Genomic DNA, 22,147 nt, shown 5'->3' with positions numbered 1-22,147 from the left:
ATTTAGTTTGGGAAACTTGGTCGGTGTGGAAGAGTTAAACTGAAGGGTCTGTATCTGGGAAGACTCGCTACATCTGGTCTGACTTAGATACTCGATAAGCTAGCAACAATGAGGGGCTCTGCACCGAGCACAGACTAGATAGGCTGGGACATTTTTCCACTGGAGCGTAGGAATGTCGAGAGGTGACCTTATAGTAGTTTATAAAATAATGAGGGGTATAGATAGAGTTAATGGTAGTCGTCTTTTTCCTAGGATGCAGGATTTCAAGACCAGGGGGCATGTTTTTAAGGTGAGAGGAGAGAGATTTAAAAAGGACATGAAGGGCAATTTTTCCTTACACAGAAGGATCGCATGTGTAATGAACTTCCTGAAGAAGTGGTGGATGTCATTACAGTTAGAATGTTTAAAAGATATTTTGATAAGTACATAAATAGGAAAGGTTTTGAGGGATATTGTCTAGGAGCAGCAGGTGGGACTCGTTCAGTCTAGGATTATGTTCGGCATGGACTGATTGGACTGAAGGGTTTGTTTCTGTGCTACATGACTCTAATGACAGGGTTTAGCTCTCATTAACATCCCCCAACTTTCTAATGCAGGTCCTCAGATCTGGCACTGAATATCTTTGGATGGGGGACCCCCTACCACTTTAATATGGAAATAATAAGCAAATCAACATGCATTCACTTATTTTCCTCTCCACAGGATAAGACCCTTGTCCACTGCTGGGTGAATACTAGTAGCACAGAATGAAACCCTTAAACAAGTACTTCTTTGCATATTGATGTATCTCAACCATTAGTGGGGAAAGAATGTTATCAAGGTGATTGGGTTTCAGCCTGCTACTCTCCAACTTCAACAAAATGTCCTCCTATCATAAACTCACCATTGCAGACCAAATGCAGTTTAACTTACCACTGGGTCAAGAATTGCAATATGCTGAGAGGTGTTTGAAAGCATTTGGGATAATCCTTTGCTGGGGACAATAATGCTCCACAAGTGAAGTATGCATTTATATATTAAACCATGTACCGGAATAGGAGAAACTATAACGGGTATCACCTGTATTTCTTTTAGTCAGGATACATTCAAACAACATCTCTGACAATACAACGGCAGGATGCATAAAATATTCTTCTCAGCAATACTTACTTCAACAGGTTTGATCTCAAACAGTGGAGTTGTGCTATAAATAAATAATGCTGCATTGACTTCTGCTTCACTTTCACCCCCATGATCTCCAGTACTTGTCATTCCATGATCACCTAGGACCACTAGCAAGGTATCATTCTGCAGCTGGCCAATCAGTGACCTATCAAGTAATGAAGAAAAGCAAAGAAAGTAATTCTACACCTAAGCAGAAGTATCATTCCATGCAGACACACACAGAACCAAAGAAAACACTAACCACATATACCAAGAGTAGCTGCTCCGCCTTCTAAAGGTCCTATATATTAGTGTAAAAGTTGAACTTTAGAATCAATTTCTTTTGCAAAAATCCAAGGGTCAACGTTTGGAAAAATAATATTTTCCTAGGGGTTTCCATACGTACATGATTTAAATCTAGAGAAGATTTTTTTTTAAAAAATTCATTCACAGGATGTGCATGTCATTGCCTAATCTACATTTCTTGCCATTCTTAATGGTCCTCAACAATGTGATGAAGATGTGCCTTTTCCAACTGCTGCAGTCACAATGGGTAGATACTGTGAGGAAGGGAGTTCCAGGATTTTAATCTAGTGACAGTAAAGAAATGGCCATATACTTCCATGTCAAGATTGTGAGTGGCTTCAAGGAGACCTTGCAGGTGGTGTTCTGTGTATCTACTGCCCTTGTCCTTGTCCTTCCAGATGTTACTGGTCATGGGGTCTGAAGGTGCTGCCTAATCAACCTTGATGAATTTCTGCAGTGCATCTTGTACATGTTATACACTGCTGCTATGTAGGACTTACTAAACAGCCTGTTGTGTTCTGAATGGTATCAAGCTTCTTGAATACTGTTGAAGATGAACTCACAGGGGAGGACTGCAGTTGTGGACAAGCTTTGGTGGTGGTGGTTTGGTGGGGGGGGGGGGGGGGGGGGGGCAGTGCACGCCGCGGGGTCAGCTGGTGAGTTATTTACTTTAGGATTCCTAGTCTTTGACCTGCTCATGTGGTCACAATATTTATACAGCTAATCCAGATCAATTTCCAATCAATAATAAAGGGGTTAAGTAAATGGTGCAGCAAGGCTTAGATTTTGAAGAACATATGAGGCATATCTCCGTGATGGAAGCAATGGAAACCTGGACCTTTTGACCAAGAGACAGGGACCTACACTGAATCACATGACTCTTTTCAACTGTTCTCTGTTGCAATTAGGTAAACTATGCAACTATTTTTAAATGTATCACTAACCTGAAATCTTTAAATATTTGCACAAAACTATATGCTGTTACTTGCGCTTGCATAGATATGACTCATGATGTGATCTGGACATGACAGACCACAGGAAGCACTGCCTGCATCACGACACCAGGCTGGGGATTTGGGATGAGGGAGGATTTTCTTTCCGAACGGTGACAACAGAACAGGCTTCCTCAAAATGCCATTGCTTGACAGCATTCTTCCCATCACCACCGGGCAAGATTGGTGGTGCTGCTGCATCACCTACCGCTCCATTGTTACCAAAGGAGTGACCCACAAACACAAAGGAGCAGCGTTCTACATGGTCCAGTCAGAGACCACATTGCACGCACACTGCTTAGAGACATTTCACATACTCGTTATAAAGCTGCACTGCACATGACAGAAAATTCATGTTATGTGAATTGAACACTGTCACAACTCCTGTACATAATTCCATTCCTTCCAAATGATGTCAGCTTCCTCTTTGCATGCACATTCCTTGTGCTACCCTAGGGTGGTGTTTATACAATTAATACAGTTTTATTTTGTATCCTGAATTATAGAAAACTTCACTGTACCTCAAATTATCTCCTATAGCTCCTCACGAGCTGGCAAGTCATCAACATTAGAAAATTTATACATTTATAGTTACAACCAAGTAGACAAACACTTGACATGGCACTCCTCACTCAGCTCCCCTTTCTGCTTCACTCAAAAGTTTTAAGTGATAGTTGTCCACATTATGCCCTTGATTAGACCAGTTAGCAAATACCATATATCAAAAATGTAATGTAATGACATACAGTTTGATAATTTGCCCCAAAACATAAATGACTTCTGTCCCCTTTTATATTGTTTCAGAGCAATGTTGCCAAAAGGTGCAGATATTTTGCACCATTGTGCAGTTGCATTTTCTCTCCATTCACTATTTCTCAATTAATTTCTAATTTGCTTAATCAGTCAAAATTTGCATCCTACAATACTGTACTAATTAGGTTTATGTTGTTTAGCTCAGTTTAAAACAATGGCAGAAAAATGTCATAAATTTCTGCGTCCAAATACCATTATAAAATTTCAGATAACCTAAGTTTCCAATAAAGTGCATTGCTATGGGAATGTTGCATTCTTAAATGGTGACATCTATCGACCAATCATTAAATTGATATTAATGGTACAAGTTCATTTTGAACAAACTTTGCAAACACTCAAAACAGCAAAAGGAAGTGTCTGGATACCCCTTTGAGATGCCACTTTTTCTTTTAATTTTAGATCATTTATTTCTATTCATCAACATTAATAGCATTTTTTTTGAAATACTGAGATTATGCATTCAGACATTAATTAAATACTTGTCAGTGCTGAAACATACACCATATATAGTGCTTACAACTACAGGTCATGGAAGAAAAATCATACGTGTTCCGCATTTGAACTGCGTTCAGGTTAATTAAACGCACTCAGTCAGGGTTTTCTAATCTCACAAAGTGTCACAATTCAAGTTTTTCCCTCACTTGAAGGAGCCAATAAGCAAATTTCAGAAAGACAAAATTTTACACAACTTCATCACAAAGACAGACGGTTGGAAAGAGACCTGTCAGAAACTGGTACATTTGGCAAAAGCAGTAAGTCAAACAGACAGGGCAGGCAGGAGCTCAGTAGAGAATGAAGTGGGACTGAAATTAAACTGCATTTATTTCAATGCAAGAGGCCTAACAGCTAAGGCAGATGAACTCAGGGCATGGTTGGGAACATGGAACTGATAATATCATAGCAATTACAGAGACATGGTTCAGGGATGGACAGGGCTGGCAGCTTAACATTCCAAAGTATAGATGCGACAGGAAGGATAGAAAGCGGGATGGGAGGGGTGCAAGACAGGAGTGGGTGTAGTATTTTTGATAAGGGATAAAATTACACCTGTACTTAGGGTGAAAATTCCTTGGAATAGGTCCAGGGAAGTTACTTGGGTGGAACTGTGAAATAAGAAAAGGATGATCAACTTATTTGGATTATACTATGGACACTCCAATAGTCAGTGTGAAATTAAAAACCAATTTGTAAGGAGATAATAGAATTGTTTGATTTGGACCAAAGGGTCTGTTTCCATGCTGTATACCTCTGACTCAAAATACTCTCCATTTATTTTCGTAAGTGCAGCTTCAACAAAACAAGAAGCCCAATTCCATCCAGGACTAAACAACCCCAATTTGTACCCTTTCCACCATTTTGAACATTCATCAATGCGAATAGGCAGCGGCAATAGTGTTTACCATTTGCAAGGTACGCATCAGAACTCACCAAGGCTCATACCAAACTCACGATCTCTATCACCTAAAAAGACAATGACAGCAGATACATGAGAACACCAGCACCTGCTAGCTCCTCTCATCATCCTGTCTTGTAAATATAACACCATCCCTCTAGTCTTACTGGGTCAACATCCTGGAACTCCCTTCCTGATAGCACTATGGGTGTATCCTCACCATAGTCCCTGCAGTTCAAAAAACTCCCTTTCTTTTGGTTCAATAAACTTATTTATAATGTCAATAATAACGAAACAACATCTGGCTCCAAATTCAAATCACAACCACAGTAAACCTTTGACAAAGGCAATGCCTGAATTGTACAACAGACAAAAGGATTTGTTTCTCACAAACAGTTAGTCAGTGAATAACCAAATTCCCACAAACAATTTGAATCCTGAAACACTGACAAACATCCTGAAAGCCTTTGGTACTAGACTTCACATTAAGTTACTCAAGATATCTTCCACCACACAATGGACCAGGCATGCAAAAAGTCAAAGCAGTTCCTCAGTACAGGTTTCTTCTGTTTGCGATTGAGAATTCACTTGCTCTGTACAGGCATCCAATATTTCTCGCAGATTCACGCATTTTTCAATCTGCCCACAACACACTAACTGCTGTCACGGGATCCACCACCGCTAATACTTCCTCCTCTTCATTCTCAGGTGCCCCCCGTCAACATCAGTTCATCCTCCAAACCGATGACAACCTTCCACTTCGACCTATAAGTACCCAATCCAGCAAAGCAGAAATGCTGGATCTCTCCTGGGCATTCTGAATAACTTTGCAGATAATACAAAGATAGATAGAGGAGACAGGGAGGCTGTAGGAGGATTTAGACAGGTTAGGAGAGTTGACAAAGAAGTTGCAGGGGGAATACAAAGTAGGAAAGTGTGACATCATGCACTTTGGTAGGAAAAATAGAGGCATTGGCTATTTTCTAAATAGGGAGGAAATTCAGAAATCTGAAGTGCAAAGGGATTTGGGAGTCCTAACCAAGATTCTCTTAAAGGTAAACTCGCAGGTTGAGTCAGTAGTTAGGAAGGCAAATACAATGCTGGCATTTATCTCATGAGGACTATAATATAAAAGCAGGGATGCACTTCTGAGGTTTTATAATGGTCTGGTCAGACCCAATTGGAGTATTGAGAGTAATTTTGGGTCACATACCTCAGAAAGGATGTACTGGCCCTGGAGCGGGTCCACAGGAGGTTCACAAGAATGATCCCAGGATCGAAAGGCTCAACACATGAGCAAAGTTTGAGGACTCAGGGTTTATACTCAACGGAGTTTACAAGGATGAGTAGGGATTTAGTTGAAACTTACAGAATACTTTAACCGTCTGGACAGAGTCGTTGTTGGGAACATGTATCCATATGCAGGAGAGACTAGGATCAAGGGCACATCCTTCTAGTAAAGGGAAGACCCTTTAGAACGGAAGAGAAGGATACATTTCCTCAGCCAGAGTGGTAAATCTGTGGAATGCACTGCCACAGAAGATGGAGGAGGCCAGGTCACTGAGTATATTTAAGACAGCGATGGATAGGTTTTTGATTTAAGGGAATCAAGGGTTACGGGGAGAGAGCGGAAGAATGGGGTTTGAAAAAAATACTTAACAGCCATCAACAAACGGCAGAGGAGACTCGATGGGCCGAATAGTCTTATTTCGGCCCCCGTGTCTTATCGTCCTCCTGCCCTCATTCTCTTCTGCCTGCCCAAGAACATAAAGCATCTCTCTTTTAGTCTCTTGCCCCTCCTCCAATCAGAGAATTTTCTTATCCTGTGTTTATTTCTGATAGGGTCATTCATTATTGCAAAAAGAGTAAACATTACTACCAGAACATATTTAGTCACCCAAACATTATCATAATGTAAATGCATTGCAAAGATCTGAGATTAATAAACAACTACATACTTTCTCAATTAAGCAATCAAAATGTATGGAGTGAAAAAATGAATTTTACAACACGGAATTCATTGTCTCCAAAACTGAAGTACTAATAAAAAGTGAGGTATTTCACATCACAAAATCATACTTGCCCAAATGTCAAATGCCTTTTTTGAATAAATAACATTTCAAATGGACTACAGTAATTCAAGAAAGCAGTTTACCACCACCTTCTCAAGAGCATCTAAGGATGGACAATAAATGACAGCTCAACTAGCAACATTCACATCCCACAACTGAACTTTTTTAAAAATATAGTGTGGATGCCCGTACTTATTCAAACACTGTGGGTTAAAATGCTAAATGGTCATTAAATATTTTTAGCTTATACATTTTGACACATCTCTGAAACAGTTTAGGATTTTCTTTATTCATTCACAGAATATGGGAGTTGGCGACAAGGCAAGCCTTTATTACAATGAATAGCTTACGAGAACATTTCAGAGAGCATTTTTACGAATCAAGCATGTTGCTGCAAATCTGAAGTCACATAGATGCCAAATTAAGTACTTTCCCAAAGGGCACTAATGACTAAATGGGCTCTTATGATATTCTAAAAGCTTCATGATGACCATTACTGACACTAGGTGGTGGAGGGAGTGAATGTTTGTGGACATTGTGTCAATAAAATAGGCTGCTTTGTCTGGGATGGTGTCAAGCTTCCAGAGTGTTGTTGTGTCTGCACTCATCGAGGCAAGTGGGGAGTATTCCATCACACTCCTAACTTGTGGCTTATAGACAGTAGACAGGCTTTGAGGAGTCAGGAGGTGAGTTACTCACTGCAGAATTCTCAGTTTCTGGCCTGCTCTTGTAGCTAGTGTTAATGTGGTGAGTCCAGTTGAGTTTCTCGTCAATGTAACCCCCACGGTATTGACAGTGGGGGATTCAGTGGTTGTAACACCATTGAATGTCAAGGGACGGTGGTTAGACTGTCTCTTATTGGTGATGGTCATAGCCTGGCATTTGTGTGGCGCAAATGTCACTTGCCACTTGTCAGCCCAAGCCTGGATATTATTTATCTAACTAAAATTTAAAATCTTTCAGATATCCTGACCTTACGTCCAGATCTTTGAATTTATCATTCAGTAACATTGCCAATACATTAACCTCTCTAACCCAAAGTATTAAGTAATGGCACCACTGCAAACCTCCAGATGAAATTAATCACAGTTTGATAAAACAGTAATATTAGATTTAATTTCAGTGATATTGCTAATTATAGCCCACTACTATATATGGATGTCTATTTACTAGAGAAATCATTTTACAGCCTTGAAACATTTTAACTGCTGCTACAACATCAAATGTACCTCAACATCTTGTTCATCTGGCTGAGCTTTTCTGCCATCGCTGGATGGTGAGGTCCAAATCTATGCCCACAGTGGTCAACTCCGAGAAAATGTGCAATGAGTACATCCCACTCATTTCCTGCCACTATGAAAAATAAAGAAAAGAAACATGTACTTAGAAGAAATTACGATGTGAATGGAGGCAAAATCCAATTAATCATTGTGTGTTCTTACGCAAGTACAGTTAACATTTTGAGTTGTACACACATTATGTTCTTACATTAAAATATTACTTGCCAGTGGCCTAACACTCAATTTATTCAGTAAACATTCATAAAGAGTCAACGTGCTATTTTAATTATGAAAGGTACCTCTGTGGTTCAATATGCTGATTTTTGACAGGATAAGATTTTGACAAAAAAATTTAAAATGCCAATTGATGCTACAAACCTGGTGAAAATACAAAGTAATAAGATGTGAGGCTGGATGAACACAGCAGGCCAAGCAGCATCTCAGGAGCACAAAAGCTGACGTTTCGGGCCTAGACCCTTCATCTCTGTTCATCCAGCCTCACATTTTATTATCTTGGAATTCTCCAGCATCTGCAGTTCCCATTATCTCGAAAATACAAAGTAATTTTTTTTCCTATTCATTTTGTGGGATGTGGGCGTCACAGGTTGGCCACCATTTCTTGCCCATCCCTGGTTGCCCTTAAGGTGGTGGCGATGAGCTGCCATCTTGAACCGCTGCATTCCCCCTGCTGTGGGTTGACCCACAATGCTATTAGGGAGGGAATTCCAGGATTTTGACCCAGTAACAGTGAAGGCGTGGCGATATATTTCCTTGTCAGGATGGTGACTTGGAGGGGAACTAGGAGGTGGTGGTGTTCCCATATATCTGCTGCCCTTATCCTTCTAGATGGAAGTGGTCGTGGGTTTGGAAGGTGCTGTCTGAGGATCTTTGGTAAATTTCTGCAGTCCATCGTGTAGATAGTACACACTGCTGCTGAGCGTCGGTGGTGGAGGGAGTGAATGTTTGTGGATGTAGTGCCAATCAAGTGGGCTGCTTTGTCTGGGATGGTATCAAGCTTCCTGAGTGTTGTGTCTGCACTCATCCAGGCAAGTGGGGAGTATTCCATCCATTCCTGACTTGTGCCTTGTTGACGGTAGACAGGCTTCCAGGAGTCAGGAGATGAGTTACTCACTGCAGAATTCTCAGTTTCTGGCCTGCTCTTGTAACCAGTTTTAACATCCAGTTGAGTTTCTAGTCAATGGTAACCCCCAGGATGTTGATAGTGGGGGATTCAGTGATGGTAACACCATTGAATGTCAAGGAACGGTGGTTAGATTGTTCTTATTGGTGATGGTCATAGTCACACCATACGAATGCCAGGCTGTCACTTGCCACTTGTCAGCCCAAACCTGGATATTATTAAGATCTTGTTGCATATGAACACAGACTGCTTCAGTGTCTGAGGAATCACGAATGGTGCTGAACATTACACAGTCATCAGCAAACATCTCCACTTCTGACCTTGTGATAGACGAAATGTCATTGATGAAGCAGCTGAAGATGATTGGGCCAAGGACACTACCCTGAAGATCTTCTGCAGTGGTGTCCTGGAGCTGAAATGATTCAGATCCCACAACCACGACCATCTTCCTATGTGTCGGGCATGACTCCAACCACCAGAGCATTTGCCCCCTGATACCCATAGATTCCAGATTTCCTAGGGCTCCTTGATGCCACACTCGATCAAATGTAGTCTTGATATCAAGGGTTGTTACTCTCACCTCACCTGTGGAATTCAGCTCTTTTGTCCATGTTTGAACCAATGCTGTAATGAGGTCAGGAGCAGAGTGGCCCTGGCGGAACCCAGGTGTCATTGAGCAGATGCTGCTTTCTCACACTGTAGACGACACCTTCCATCACTTTACTGATGATCAAGAGGAGACTGATGGGGCCATAATTGGCCAGGTTGGGTTTGTCCTGCTTTTAGTGTACAGGACATATTTGGGCAATTTTCCAGTGTTGGGTAGACACCAGTGTTGCAACCGCGCTGGAACAGCTTGGCTAAGGGAGCAGCAAGTTCTGGAGCACAAGTCTTCAGTAGTATTGCTGGAATGTTGTCACGGCCTGTAGCCTTTGCAATATCCAGTGCCTCCAGCCATTTCTTGATACCACATGGAGTGAATCAAATTGGCTGAAGACTGGTATCTGTGCTGTTGGGGACCACTGGAGGAGGCAGAGATGGATCATCCACTTGGCATTTCTGGTTGAAATTTGCTGTAAATGCTTCAGCCTTATCTTGTGCATTGATATGCTGGGCTCTTCCATCATTGAAGATGGGGATATTTGTGCAGCCTCCTCCTCCAGTGAGCTGTTTACTTGTCCACCACCATTCACGACGGGATGTGGCAGGCCTGCACAGCTTAGATCAGCTCCGTTGGTTGTGGGATTGCTCAGCTATATCTATCGCTTGCTGCTTTCGCTGTTTGCGGTGAAGTAGACCCGTTTGGTGGCTTCACCAGGTTGATACCTCATCTTCAGATATGCTTGGCGCCTTGCACATTCTCCCACACTCTTCATTGAACCAGAGCTGATCCCCTGGCATGATGGTAATGGTTGAGCGGAGCATATGCCAGGTCATGCCAGATTGTGCTGGAGTACAATTCTGTTGCTGTTGTTGGCCCACAGCACCTCATGGAATACTCGTCTTGAATTGCTAGATCTGTGTGAAGTCTGTCCCATTTAGCGCCGTGACAGTGCCACACAACACGATGAAGGTTGTTCTTAATGTGAAGGCGGGACTTGGTCTCTATAAGGACTGTGCAATAATCACTCTTATCCATACTGTCCTGGACAGATGCCACTGCAGCCAGCAGACTGAAGCAGTAAAATTAAATATTCTATATTAATACAAAACTGACAGTGAAGATGTTTGGTCCTTTGTGGAAAACAATTATTATTTCTGAAAATTAATATGGAGACTTATTTTTTACTTCAGTGTCAAATTAGTCATCTTTTAGAAGGCAATGTTCCAATATATTGCTCTAGATCTAGTCAGGCCCTATTTAGAATACTGTGTCCAATTTTGGGCCCCACACCTCAGGAAGGACATACTAGCCCTGGAGCGTGTCCGGTGGAGATTCACACAGATGATCCCTAGAATGGTAGGCCTAACATATGATGAACGGCTGAGGATCCTGGGATTGCATTCATTAGAGTTTAGAAGGTTGAGGAGAGATCTAATAGAAACTTACAAGATAATGTATGGCTTAGAAAGGGTGGACGCTGGGAAGTTGTTTCTGTCAGGCAGGAGGAATAGGGCCCATGGGCACAGCATTAAAATTAGAGGCGGTCAATTCAGACAGAAATGAGACATTTCTTCAGCCAGAGAGTGGTGGGCCTGTGGAATTCACTGCCACGGAGCGCAGTGGACCCCGGGACGTTAAATGTCTTCAAGGCAGAGATTGATAATTTCTTGATCTCGCAAGGAATTAAGGGCTACGGGGAGAGTGCGGCTAAGTGGAGTTGAAATGCCCATCAGCCATGATTAAATGGCAGAGTGGACTTGATGGGCTGAATGGCCTCACTTCCACTCCTATGTCTTATGATCTTATATTGGAAATCTACTTGTGGACATCTTGGCCCAAGCATGTTTTCCTGAGATTGCTCAGGTGTGATGAGTTTCAAAATGTGGCTCTGAATTAACTGATGTTAAACACAGCTCATTGAACATACAGTCATATTATCACAAAATCAAACCCAACATCACAAACATGCAAATAAAAGGTAATTAAGCGCTAGTGAAACTCACGTCTAACAGCATCTGTCGAGTGAGACAAAGTTAACATTTTGAATTTAATATGACTCTTAAACATGCAATTGCTTTTCCTCCATTTTCATCTTTCCATTTCAGTGTTACACATAAGTTCCATTAAAGATTTGTTGCAAGCTAAGTCAGCCAGCTACTTTAAAAATTAATTTAATAAGATATGCATTCTTAGCTAATATAAAACAAAGAACTGTACATGCAGAACAGAAAGAACTGGGAAGTTCTGACAAAGGGTCAGTGGACCCTTGACTCTTATTTCTCCAGCACTTCATCTTTGTTTCATGCATTCTTAGTAATTTGTATAACTAAATTCCAATTGCATTTTTCACTAAGTAATCACCGAATACCTGTTGTGTAGATGTGTTGAAGAATGCCATCATCCACTGTGTGAAGATCTTTCACATTAAAAGACGGAAAGGGGAATGACTTGAAGAACTTTTTTGGAAACAGACCTTCCCAAGTGTCATCTCCCATGAAAACTACTTTCTTCTCTAAAGGAGCAAAATACACACAATAAAATAGATTAATTTTTGTTCGCATTGCGAAATACTAAATAGTATGTCTTATACTTTCTTTGATCAATCAGTGATAGTTGTGCTAATTTAAATGCTCTATCTGGGCAGCAATAGTTTGGCTCTCAATAAATAAAAATGTATAGGAGCACCCTCAGAGTTCCTAGAGTACTGTCCTAAACCCAACCATGTTGAGCTACTTCCCTCCATCGTAAGATTAGAAGTGGGGATGTTTGCCAACGATTGCACAATGTTCACCACAATTCATGACAGCACAGATAATGAAGCAGTCCATGTTAAAATGTAACAAGAACTAGACAATATCCAGGCTTGGGCTAACAAGTAGCGAGTAACATTCAGACCACACTAATGGCAGGCTATGACCATCTCCAAAAGGAACAATTTAATCACCTCTTGGCATTCCATCATGTTACCATCATGGAATCCGCCACTATCAACATTCATGGGGTTACCACTGACCAGAAACTCAACTGGACTTGCCATATGAACATAATGGCTACAACAGCAAGTCAGAGTATAGGGATACTGAAGCAAGTGACCCATAGCTTGACTCTCCAAAGCCTGTCCACTAGCTACAAGGCACAAGACACAAGACAGGAGAATAAGACCATAAGACATAGGAGTGGAAGTAAGGCCATTCGGCCCAGCAAGTCCATTTAAATCACGGCTGATGGGCATTTCAACTCCACTTCCCTGCACTCTCCCCGTAGCCCTTGATTCCTTCTGAGATCAAGAATTTGTCGATCTCTGCCTTGAAGGCATCGAACGCCCCAGCCCCCACTGCACTCTGCGGCAATGAATTCCACAAGCCTACCACTCTGTGGCTGAAGAAATGTCGTCTCATTTCAGTTTTAAATTTATCCCCTCTAATTTTAAGGCTGTGTCCACGGGTCCTAGTGTCCATGAGTCCTAGTCTCCCCGCCTAACAGAACCAGCTTCCTAGCGTCCACCACTTCTAAACCATACATTATCTTGAAAGTTTCTATCAGATCTCCCCTCAACCTTCTAAACTCTAATGAGTACAATCCCAGGATTCTTAGCTGTTCATCATACGTTAAACCTACCATTCCAGGGATCATCCATGTGAATCTCCGCTAGACACGCTCCAGGGCTAGTATGTCCTTCCTGAGGTGTGGGGCCCAAAATTGGACACAGTATTATAAATGGGGCCTAACTAGAGCTTTATAAAGCCTCAGAAGCACATCGCTGCTTTTATATTCCAACCCTCTTGAGATAAACGGCAACATTACATTTGCTTTCTTAATCACAGACTCTACCTGCAAGTTAACCTTTAGAGAATCCTGGACCAACACTCCCAGATCCCTTTGTACTTCTGCTTTACAAATTTTCTCACCATTTAGAAAATAGTCCATGCCTGTATTCTTTTCTCCAAAGTGCAAAACCTCACATTGAATTTCATCAGCCATTTCCTGGACCACTCTCCTAAACTGTCTAAATCTTTCTGCAGCTTCCCCACATCCTCAGTACTACCTGCCTGTCCACCTGTCTTCATATCATCGGCAAACTTCGCCAGAATGCCCCCAGTCCCTTCATCCAGATCATTACTATACACTGTGAACAGCTGCAGCCCCAACACTGAACCCTGCGGGACACCACTCGTCACAACATAACATGGTTGAGAAGGGGTGGACACTAGGAAGCTGGTTCTGTTAGGCGGGGAGACTAGGACTCATGGACACTAGGACCCGTGGACACAGCCTTAAAATTAGAGGGGATAAATTTAAAAACGGAAATGAGACGACATTTCTTCAGCCAGAGTGTGGTGGGCTTGTGGAATTCATTGCCATAGAGTGCAGTGGAGGCCGGGACGTTGGATGCCTTCAACGCAGAGATCGACAAATTCTTGATCTCAGAAGGAATCAAGGGCTACGTGGAGAGTGCAGGGAAGTGGAGTTGAAATGCCCATCAGCCATGATTTAAATGGCGGAGTGGACTTGATGGGCCAAATGGCCTTACTTCCACTCCTATGTCTTATGGTCACCGGTTGCCATTCCGAAAAAGAACCTTTTATCCCAACTCTCTGCCTTCTGTCAGACAGCCAATCCTCAATTCGAGCCAGTAGCTCACCTCGAACACCATGGGCCCTCACCTTTCTCAGCAGCCTCCTGTGAGGCACTATATCAAAGGCCTTTTGGAAGTCTAGATAGATAACATGTACTGGATTTCCCTAGTCTAACATACTTGTTACCTCTTCAAAGAATTCTAACAGGTTTGTCAGGCACATCCTCCCCTTACTAAATCCATGCTGACTTGTTCTAATCTGACCTTGCACTTCCAGGAATTTAGAAATCTCATTCTTGACAATGGATTCTAGAATCTTACCAACTACCAACGCTAGGCTAATTGGCCTATAATTTTCCATCTTTTGCCTTGATCCTTTCTTAAACAAGGGGGTTACAACAGCAAATTTCCAATCATCTGGGACCTTCCCCTGACTCCAGTGACTTTGGAAAGATCACAACCAAAGCCTCTGCTATTTCCTCAGCCACCTCCCTCAGAACTCTAGGATGTAGCCCATCAGGGCCAGGAGATTTATCAATTTTTAGACCTTTTAGCTTTTCTAGCACTTTCTCTTTTGTGATGCCTACCATACTCAACTCTGCCCCCTGACTCTCCCTAATTGTTGGCATACTAGTATGATGGAATATTGCCCACATGACTGGATGGGTGCAGCTCCAACAAACTGAAGAAGCTTAACATCATCCAGGACAAAGCAGTCTGCTTGACCAGCATCACATCCACAAGTATCCACTCCCTCTACCACCAATGCTCAGCAAAGCAGTGTTGGATCACCAAGGCTCCTTAGTCAGCACCCTTCAAACCCACAACTACTTCCAGCTAGAAGAACAAGTGCAGCAGATACACAGGAAAACCGTCACCTTAAGTTCCCCTCCAGGCCAGTTATCATCCTTTCTTGGAAAATATCATTGTTTCTTCTCTGTCACTGGGTGAACGTTCCAAAATTACCCCACTAAGGGCATAACGGGGCAACCCACAACACACAGACTGCAGCAATTCAAGAAGGCAACCATCGGCCACATATCAATGGCAATGGGTCGCAGGCAATAAATGCTGGCCACATTTCATTGGTTCCACAAATAAATAGAAAAAAGGGTTCCACATAAAAATTGACTTTATTTCCTATGCTTCTGAACATCTTTTCCAGAACTTTGCCTCTAATTTTTATAAGATTCTGGAACATTTAATGGCAAAATCCATTTAATTCCAGCTTAAAATTCAAGTGCAGGTTGGTAGGAGTCAAGGCATTATTCTACTTCTGGGATATTGTCATGTTTAATTGGCCAAAACAGCATAGCTCATCAGCACACATAAATAAATTTCCTCTAGTTAGCCCGATGTTGACCCACAATTGCAAAGGCTTATTGGATGTTCTCAAACCTAATAGAAATAATTCCAGCTTTAAGTAACAGGCTCTCTGGTCAGCCTCAAGTAGAGCTGTCTTGTTTACTCAATTCACCATGGATCCAAAAAAATCCCATTTTGGTTAATTTACCATTTTGCACCAGTTGTTGAATCAAGTTATCTTCTTGAATTGCAGAAGATGCAAAGTTGCTGCCGACATCTATAAAGGTAGGTAAGGTGCCAGTGGTCATGCCCTTAATCCTCTGCATAGTGGTTGTCGGAGGGTCAGCTCTGAACTGGAAAAGCCTGGCATGTTCTGGTTTAGAAACAACATTGTGGTAGATCACGTCCAGTTTGTTCTCAAACGGTTTGGGGTCCCTGTTTTTTGGATCGTAGTCGGCGAAGTCAAACCTCAAAGCGTCAATAATCAGCACGACCGCCCTGGAGAACCGCCTGGCCATCCAACACGAGTCTGGGCTGAAACCCGTTTCGTGGAGGCCTGCCTGGGCTGCGGGGATCGGCGTCTCTCGACACGAACTGCGGCTGCGGAGCTCCACCCGAACCAGCAGGAAGCCACTGAGAAAGAGACCGAGGCCGGCGTAGAAGAGCAGACAGCTCCAGCAGAGCGACAGCACGGTCACCATCCTCGGCATGGCGGCGGTTATAACGGCAGCTGAGCCTTCAGCGCGGCTAATGACCGCCCGGGGACATTTCAAACCGCGTCGATGTCAGGGCGAAGATCTGTCCGAGTTGGAGACGGGAAGCCGCCGGGACCGGCTCCCCTCCGGATTTCTCCGCAAACCGCTGTGGACCCGAACGACAAACCAAACCCAGCACCACAAACACGCTCACATCACGTCTGCCCCTTTCTGCTCGCTACCACAGCTCGATGTAGCGGGGGCCCGTTTACAAGCCAAATCAAATAAATTTTTGAAAAAGACGTTTGTACAACGTCACTGCGATCGCATCCCGCCCCGAAGTCCAAGGTTTCTGACCCGCGAGCCACCCCCAAAACCGGGAGCCAGCCTCCCCCGACACCGCCGCCTGCAGCACGGACACGCAATGCAGGATTATCGCCCTGGGCTCTGCTCCTCCAGTCCCACCAAGTTAGCTTCCCATGCAAGATAACGAAGTGTGAAGCTGGATGAACACAGCGGGCCACGCAGCATCTTAGGAGCACAAAAGCTGACGTTTCGGGCCTAGACCTTTCATCAGACATAGAAGAAGGTATTCAGGTTCTACTATTATTGAACTTCATATTGAGTCCTGAAGGCTACAGGGTCCCCAAGTGGAAAATGAGATGCTGTTCTTGTACTGGGCCACACTGGAGCATTGCCGCAACCCCAAGACATACTGTTGACCAGGGAGCACAGTAATATCTTGAAGTATAGGAAACTGGAAGCTTGGGGTCATTTTGTGGACAGAACATAGGTATTCCACAAATCAGTCAACCAGTCTGTATCTCATCTCCTCACTGTAGGAAGAGTACATTATTAGCAGTCAATTCAATGCACTTGCGGAAGATGTGATATTTGCCCCGTCCCCTTCTTCGCTATTCAAGGATTCACACAACATCTAAAAGGCAAATCAGCGACTTATCTGCAGTTCATTCAAACTATTTGATTGAATTGATTGCTAATAATGTAATCTTCCTACAGTGAGGAGATGAGATACAGACTGGTTGACCAATTTGTGGAATACATATGTTCTGTCCACAAAATGACCCCAAGCTTCCAGTTTCCTATACTTCAAGATATTACTGTGTTCCCTGGCCAACAGTATGTCTTGGGGTTGCGGCAATGCTCCAGTGAGACTCAGTACAAGATGGAAGAACAGCATCTCATTTTCCACTCGGGGATCCTGTAGCTTTCAGGACTCAATATGAAGTTCAATAATATTAGAACCTGAATACCTTCTTCTATGTCCTATATCCACCCCCAAACTCCAGACCCTGCCATCACATTGAATTGAATTGAATCATTTACTGTCACGTATACTCAACATAAAATACAGCATAAAGTTTATATTGTCACTGTCATTGTCATTAACTGAAATGAAAAAAATACTTAAGGAGAGTACAAGAGATAATAGGAACTGCAGTTGTTGGAGAATCCGAGATAACAAAGTGTGGGGCTGGATGAACACAGCAGGCCAAGCAGCATCTTAGGAGCAGGAAAGCTGATGTTTCAGGCCTAGACCCTTCACCAGAAAGGAGATTTCAACTTTTCTTTCTCCATTGTCACAGTCCAGCTCTGGACTCGCCAGCCAATGTCATTGCCATTGCCAGAATCCTGCTCTGGGCTACTCCAGCCAACACCATATGGAAGCAAGAGTCCTGCTCTAGGCTTTGTAGGCCAACCGATCCTGTAGCCATGCTGCCTCTGAAAGTGCTGTCATCTGGACTTCATCGAAGCTATTTTCCTACTGCATGAAGTCTCTTTAGAAGGTCAAATTAAGCAAAAACTGAAAAAAACACAGGGAACTGTCATGGACTGCTTGCAACACAGCCCACCCATTTTTACTTATTTATGGTCCCCATGATCAGTTTTCTCTCTGGCATACAATCATACATCTCCTTGTCTGCTGAACTGCTGTTCTCTCATTCTGGGCTCCATCTCCACCTATCTGCTCAACCTTTCCCCACCGCCTTCCACTTCCCTGTTTCCAGCTTACATACCCACCTTTTCATTGATAATCTGGTTTATCTACACAGGTACTGCCAGACATGTTGAATTTCTCCAAACATTTCTGTTTTCAGATTTCAAGCATCTGCATTTCTTTGTTTTATTTATTGAAAGGCAGCCTCTTTGGGATTAAGGGTGATTTCACAGAAAAATGACAGTGCAGAAAGACTATTTGGCTCATTATGTTTGCACTAGCAGAGCATTTTGACTGAGTGTCAAAACTATTTTTCCCATCACCCTTCACCTTGTTTCTATTTAATTAAGTATTAACTGAAACAACATTTAAGTTGCTTTATGTACTGGAACTTTAATCTGAATCTTGTACTATTCATTAAAAATTGGAGCTGAGCAGGAAGTACAATTCTTTGCTAGAAGTCACTTATTGCCTATTATTTCTTACTTTCAATGAACTGATTTGGACATTTATTTTCTTTTTTAAATCCCTCGGGTTGAAACAGAGTACCTAACAGTAGCTGCTCAACAACCAATCAAGCTCTGATAGTCTGAGAGCTGGACCAATGTCAAGAATTTTCCATGTAATAACAAAGGGTCACTTGCTGATAGGCTACTGGCCTCTGTGTGGTTATTCCATTGGCAACAACAGTAACAATTGCCTTCTTGAAGTAACTTGCTTGCAACAGTCATCTTTGGGTTGAGGATATGCATTTCTGGCATCATTATTATTTGATAAGCTTGACTCATTTGACCTTGCTTTCGAAAACTGGGCCAGTATATGGAAATAATCTATTTTTTTTTCTTGACCAATGACATTGTGACAGATGAAAAGCAATGAGTAATTCTTGTGGAGCCACAGCTTTTTTGTTATGAGGAGCCTAACTTTATCTAAGGCACCAGATACTAAAACCTTTCAAGAGATGACAGGTTTAGTTAACAACTGCCAAGTCTCCGCTAACTCTTAAAAAGCTATCACTTTTACTCAGCAATTTGAGAACCAGGGGAATCCGTATTAGGATTTTTGACCTGAGTAAGACTGTTGGCAGGAGCATATGACTTTGATTTAATCCTTAATGAGGTGCTGAGAGACTGATTTGTATTGGTTCCATGCAAAAGTGCCAATGAACTGAAGCCCAACTGGACTTCAAAACAGGCATGACAACTGGCTTTATCATTGAAAAATGCATCAAGTGGAGCATATGAGTTGCAGAGAATTCTGATGGAAGTGGACACCCTCACCAGTCCGACTGAGCTTGAGGAACACCACTTGAGTGAAGGAAATTGCATAGCCTCACACAGGACATGTCCTGAACAGAGGGACTCGAAGTCAGCCCACAGCAAAACCCCAAAACAAAGCTTAGCCTCAGCCAAACAGTTAAAATTTTTGTCAGGATCCGGGCTGCAAGCCATTGTAGTTGTTGCCAGCAAGCGTAGTTGAGTTTGACTCGGCCTAAATTGAGTAAGAGAACTCATAGGGCATTATCCACAAGCGTGCACACCCTGGAAGGTCCACCTGAATCTGGTTTGTAACAGTTAAATTGCTTAGCAACATCCAAATCAGAACCAATGAGAATAAACATCTGGTTAAGTGGTCACCCAACTATTCCAAGGATCACAGAACCAGTCTTTAACAAAAGTCACTCTGAACTCCAACCCTTAAGTTCACACAAGACTTCAGCTAGACTGAGAACCTATACCAGGGAGTCTTTACAGATTAAGGGTATAACTTCAGTCCCAGTCTCTTGTGAGAAGCAGCTGGTTCGGTTACCACTGATTGTAGTAAAAGGCCCATCCCAATCCTGATGGGGTGAAATTGGTTGAGAAAGATTCACCAAGATTGGAAAACCATTTCTCAATTAGAAAATAGTTGAGTGAATTCCTAATTAAATATCCCAAAGCCTTTCAGAAAGGCCTTGTGACTATTAAAGTAGCTAAAGACACCTTGCATGTTGACCAGGAAGAAATTCCACGATTCTGAAAGGCCTGCACAGTGCCATTTCCCTAATGGGAAAACATAGGGGCAGTAATCAGAATACTAGAAAGAAAAGGAACCATCAAACCACTGCAGTTTTACAGAATAGGCAGCACCAGTCATTCCAATTTTGGAGGCCAACTGGTTAGCTTGCCTTTGTGAAGATTTTAAACAAACAGCAAGCTACCTTTTGCAACTGAATAACTGCCCAACCCCCTCTATAGAGGATTTATAAGCAAAGCTGATGGACAGCTGTCATTCAACAAGCTGGACATGAGCCATGTGTATTTGCAATTGCCGTTAGATGAGGATTCCCAGAAGTATACCAATAAGTAATAGCCATAAGCATTTGTATCACTATATGGAGTATCTTCAGGCTGTGCAATTTTTCAAAAAATGATGGAGAACATTTAGCAAGGTGTACCCCAGGTTGCCATTTATCTAAATGACATGCTAATATCAGAGAAGACCAATAAGGAGAATTCAGAGAACTTGGACATAGTCCTTAGACATTTCTTCCGAGCAGGCGTAAGTTTAAGAAGAGAGATATGTGCGTTTCAGGCACCCAATGACCTACTTGGGCTACAGAGTTGACAAAACCAGATTACACCAGTTAGAAAATAAAATGAGGGTGATCAAAGATGCCTTGACTCCCACGTCTGCACCAGAGCTTAGATATTCCCTTGGGCTGGTGAATTATTATGGAAAGTTCATACATAACTTGACTTCCATCCTTTGCATTAACTACTAAAAACAGTCTGCATTACATAGAACATTGAACGTCTGCACCAGAGCTTAGATATTCCCTTGGGCTGGTGAATTATTATGGAAAGTTCATACATAACTTGACTTCCATCCTTTGCATTAACTACTAAAAACAGTCTGCATTACATAGAACATTGAACTTTACAGCACAGGAATAGGCCCTTTGGCCCATGATTTTATGCCGAGCATGACTCCAAATTAAACTAATCCCTTCTATCTGACCTTGGACCATCTCCCTTCATTCCTTGCAATTTTTAAATTCATTTATGGGATATGGGTCTCTGGATGGCGAGCATTTACTGCCAATCCCTACTTGACCTTGAGAAGGTGGTGGTGAGCTGCCATCTTGAACCACTGCCATTCAGGAGGGAATTCTAAGATTTTGACCCAGTGACAGTGAAGGAATGGTGACATATTTCCAAGTAAGGAAGGTGAGTGACTTGGAGGGGAACTTGGAGTTGGTGGTGTTCCCATATGTCTGCTGCCTTTGACCTTCTAGATGGAAGTGGTCGTGGGTTTGGAAGGTGCTGTCTGAGGATCTTTGGTGAATTTCTGCAGTGCATCTTGTAGATAGCACACACTGCTGTTACAGAGGGTTGGTGGTGGAGGGATTGGATGCTTGTGGATGTAGTGCCAATCAGGTGGGCTGCTTTGGCCTGGATGGTGTTAAGCTTCTTGAGTGTTATTGTGTCTCCACTCATCCAGGCAAGTAGGTATTCCATCACACTCCTGACTTGTGCCTTGTAGATGGTGGACAAGCTTTGAGGAGTCAGGAGGTGAGTTACTTGCTGCAGTATTCCTAGCTTCTGGGCTGCTCTTGTACCCACTGTGTTTATGCAGTGAGTCCATTGAGTTTTTGGTCAATCCCCAGGATGTTGGTAGTGGGGGATTCAGTGATGGTAACTCCATTGAATGTCAAGGGGTGGTGGTTAGATTGGCTATAGCCTGGCATTTGTGTGGCGTGAATGTCACTTGCCACTTGTCAACCCAAGCCTGGATGTTTTCCAGATCTTGTTGCATTTGAACATGGGCTGCTTCAGTGTCTGAGGAGTCACGAATGCTGCTGAACATTGTGCAATCTTTGGCAAA

General features: G+C 42.6%; 1 protein-coding gene across 2 annotated transcripts in view; it reads right to left on the bottom strand.

The window, feature by feature from the left end:
• The window catches only part of pigo (phosphatidylinositol glycan anchor biosynthesis, class O), a 34,700-nt gene extending 18,007 nt beyond the window's left edge, over positions 1 to 16,693 (bottom strand). For both annotated transcript variants that reach the window (XM_048546074.2, XM_048546084.2), the window contains exons 1-4: positions 15,834 to 16,693; positions 12,113 to 12,256; positions 7,949 to 8,072; positions 1,150 to 1,309 (exon numbers count right to left, since the gene is read on the bottom strand). In XM_048546074.2, the coding sequence (XP_048402031.1) occupies positions 1,150 to 1,309; positions 7,949 to 8,072; positions 12,113 to 12,256; positions 15,834 to 16,335 (930 nt within the window). In that variant the 5' untranslated portion in view covers positions 16,336 to 16,693. The remainder of the gene's footprint in view (positions 1 to 1,149; positions 1,310 to 7,948; positions 8,073 to 12,112; positions 12,257 to 15,833) is intronic.
• Between the last annotated feature and the right edge of the window lie 5,454 nt (positions 16,694 to 22,147).

This window comes from Stegostoma tigrinum, chromosome 1 (assembly GCF_030684315.1).
Source record: "Stegostoma tigrinum isolate sSteTig4 chromosome 1, sSteTig4.hap1, whole genome shotgun sequence".
Taxonomy (NCBI): Eukaryota; Metazoa; Chordata; class Chondrichthyes; order Orectolobiformes; family Stegostomatidae; genus Stegostoma; species Stegostoma tigrinum.
Note: the sequence above shows the minus strand (reverse complement) of the source record. Positions and strands in the feature narration are given on the sequence as shown.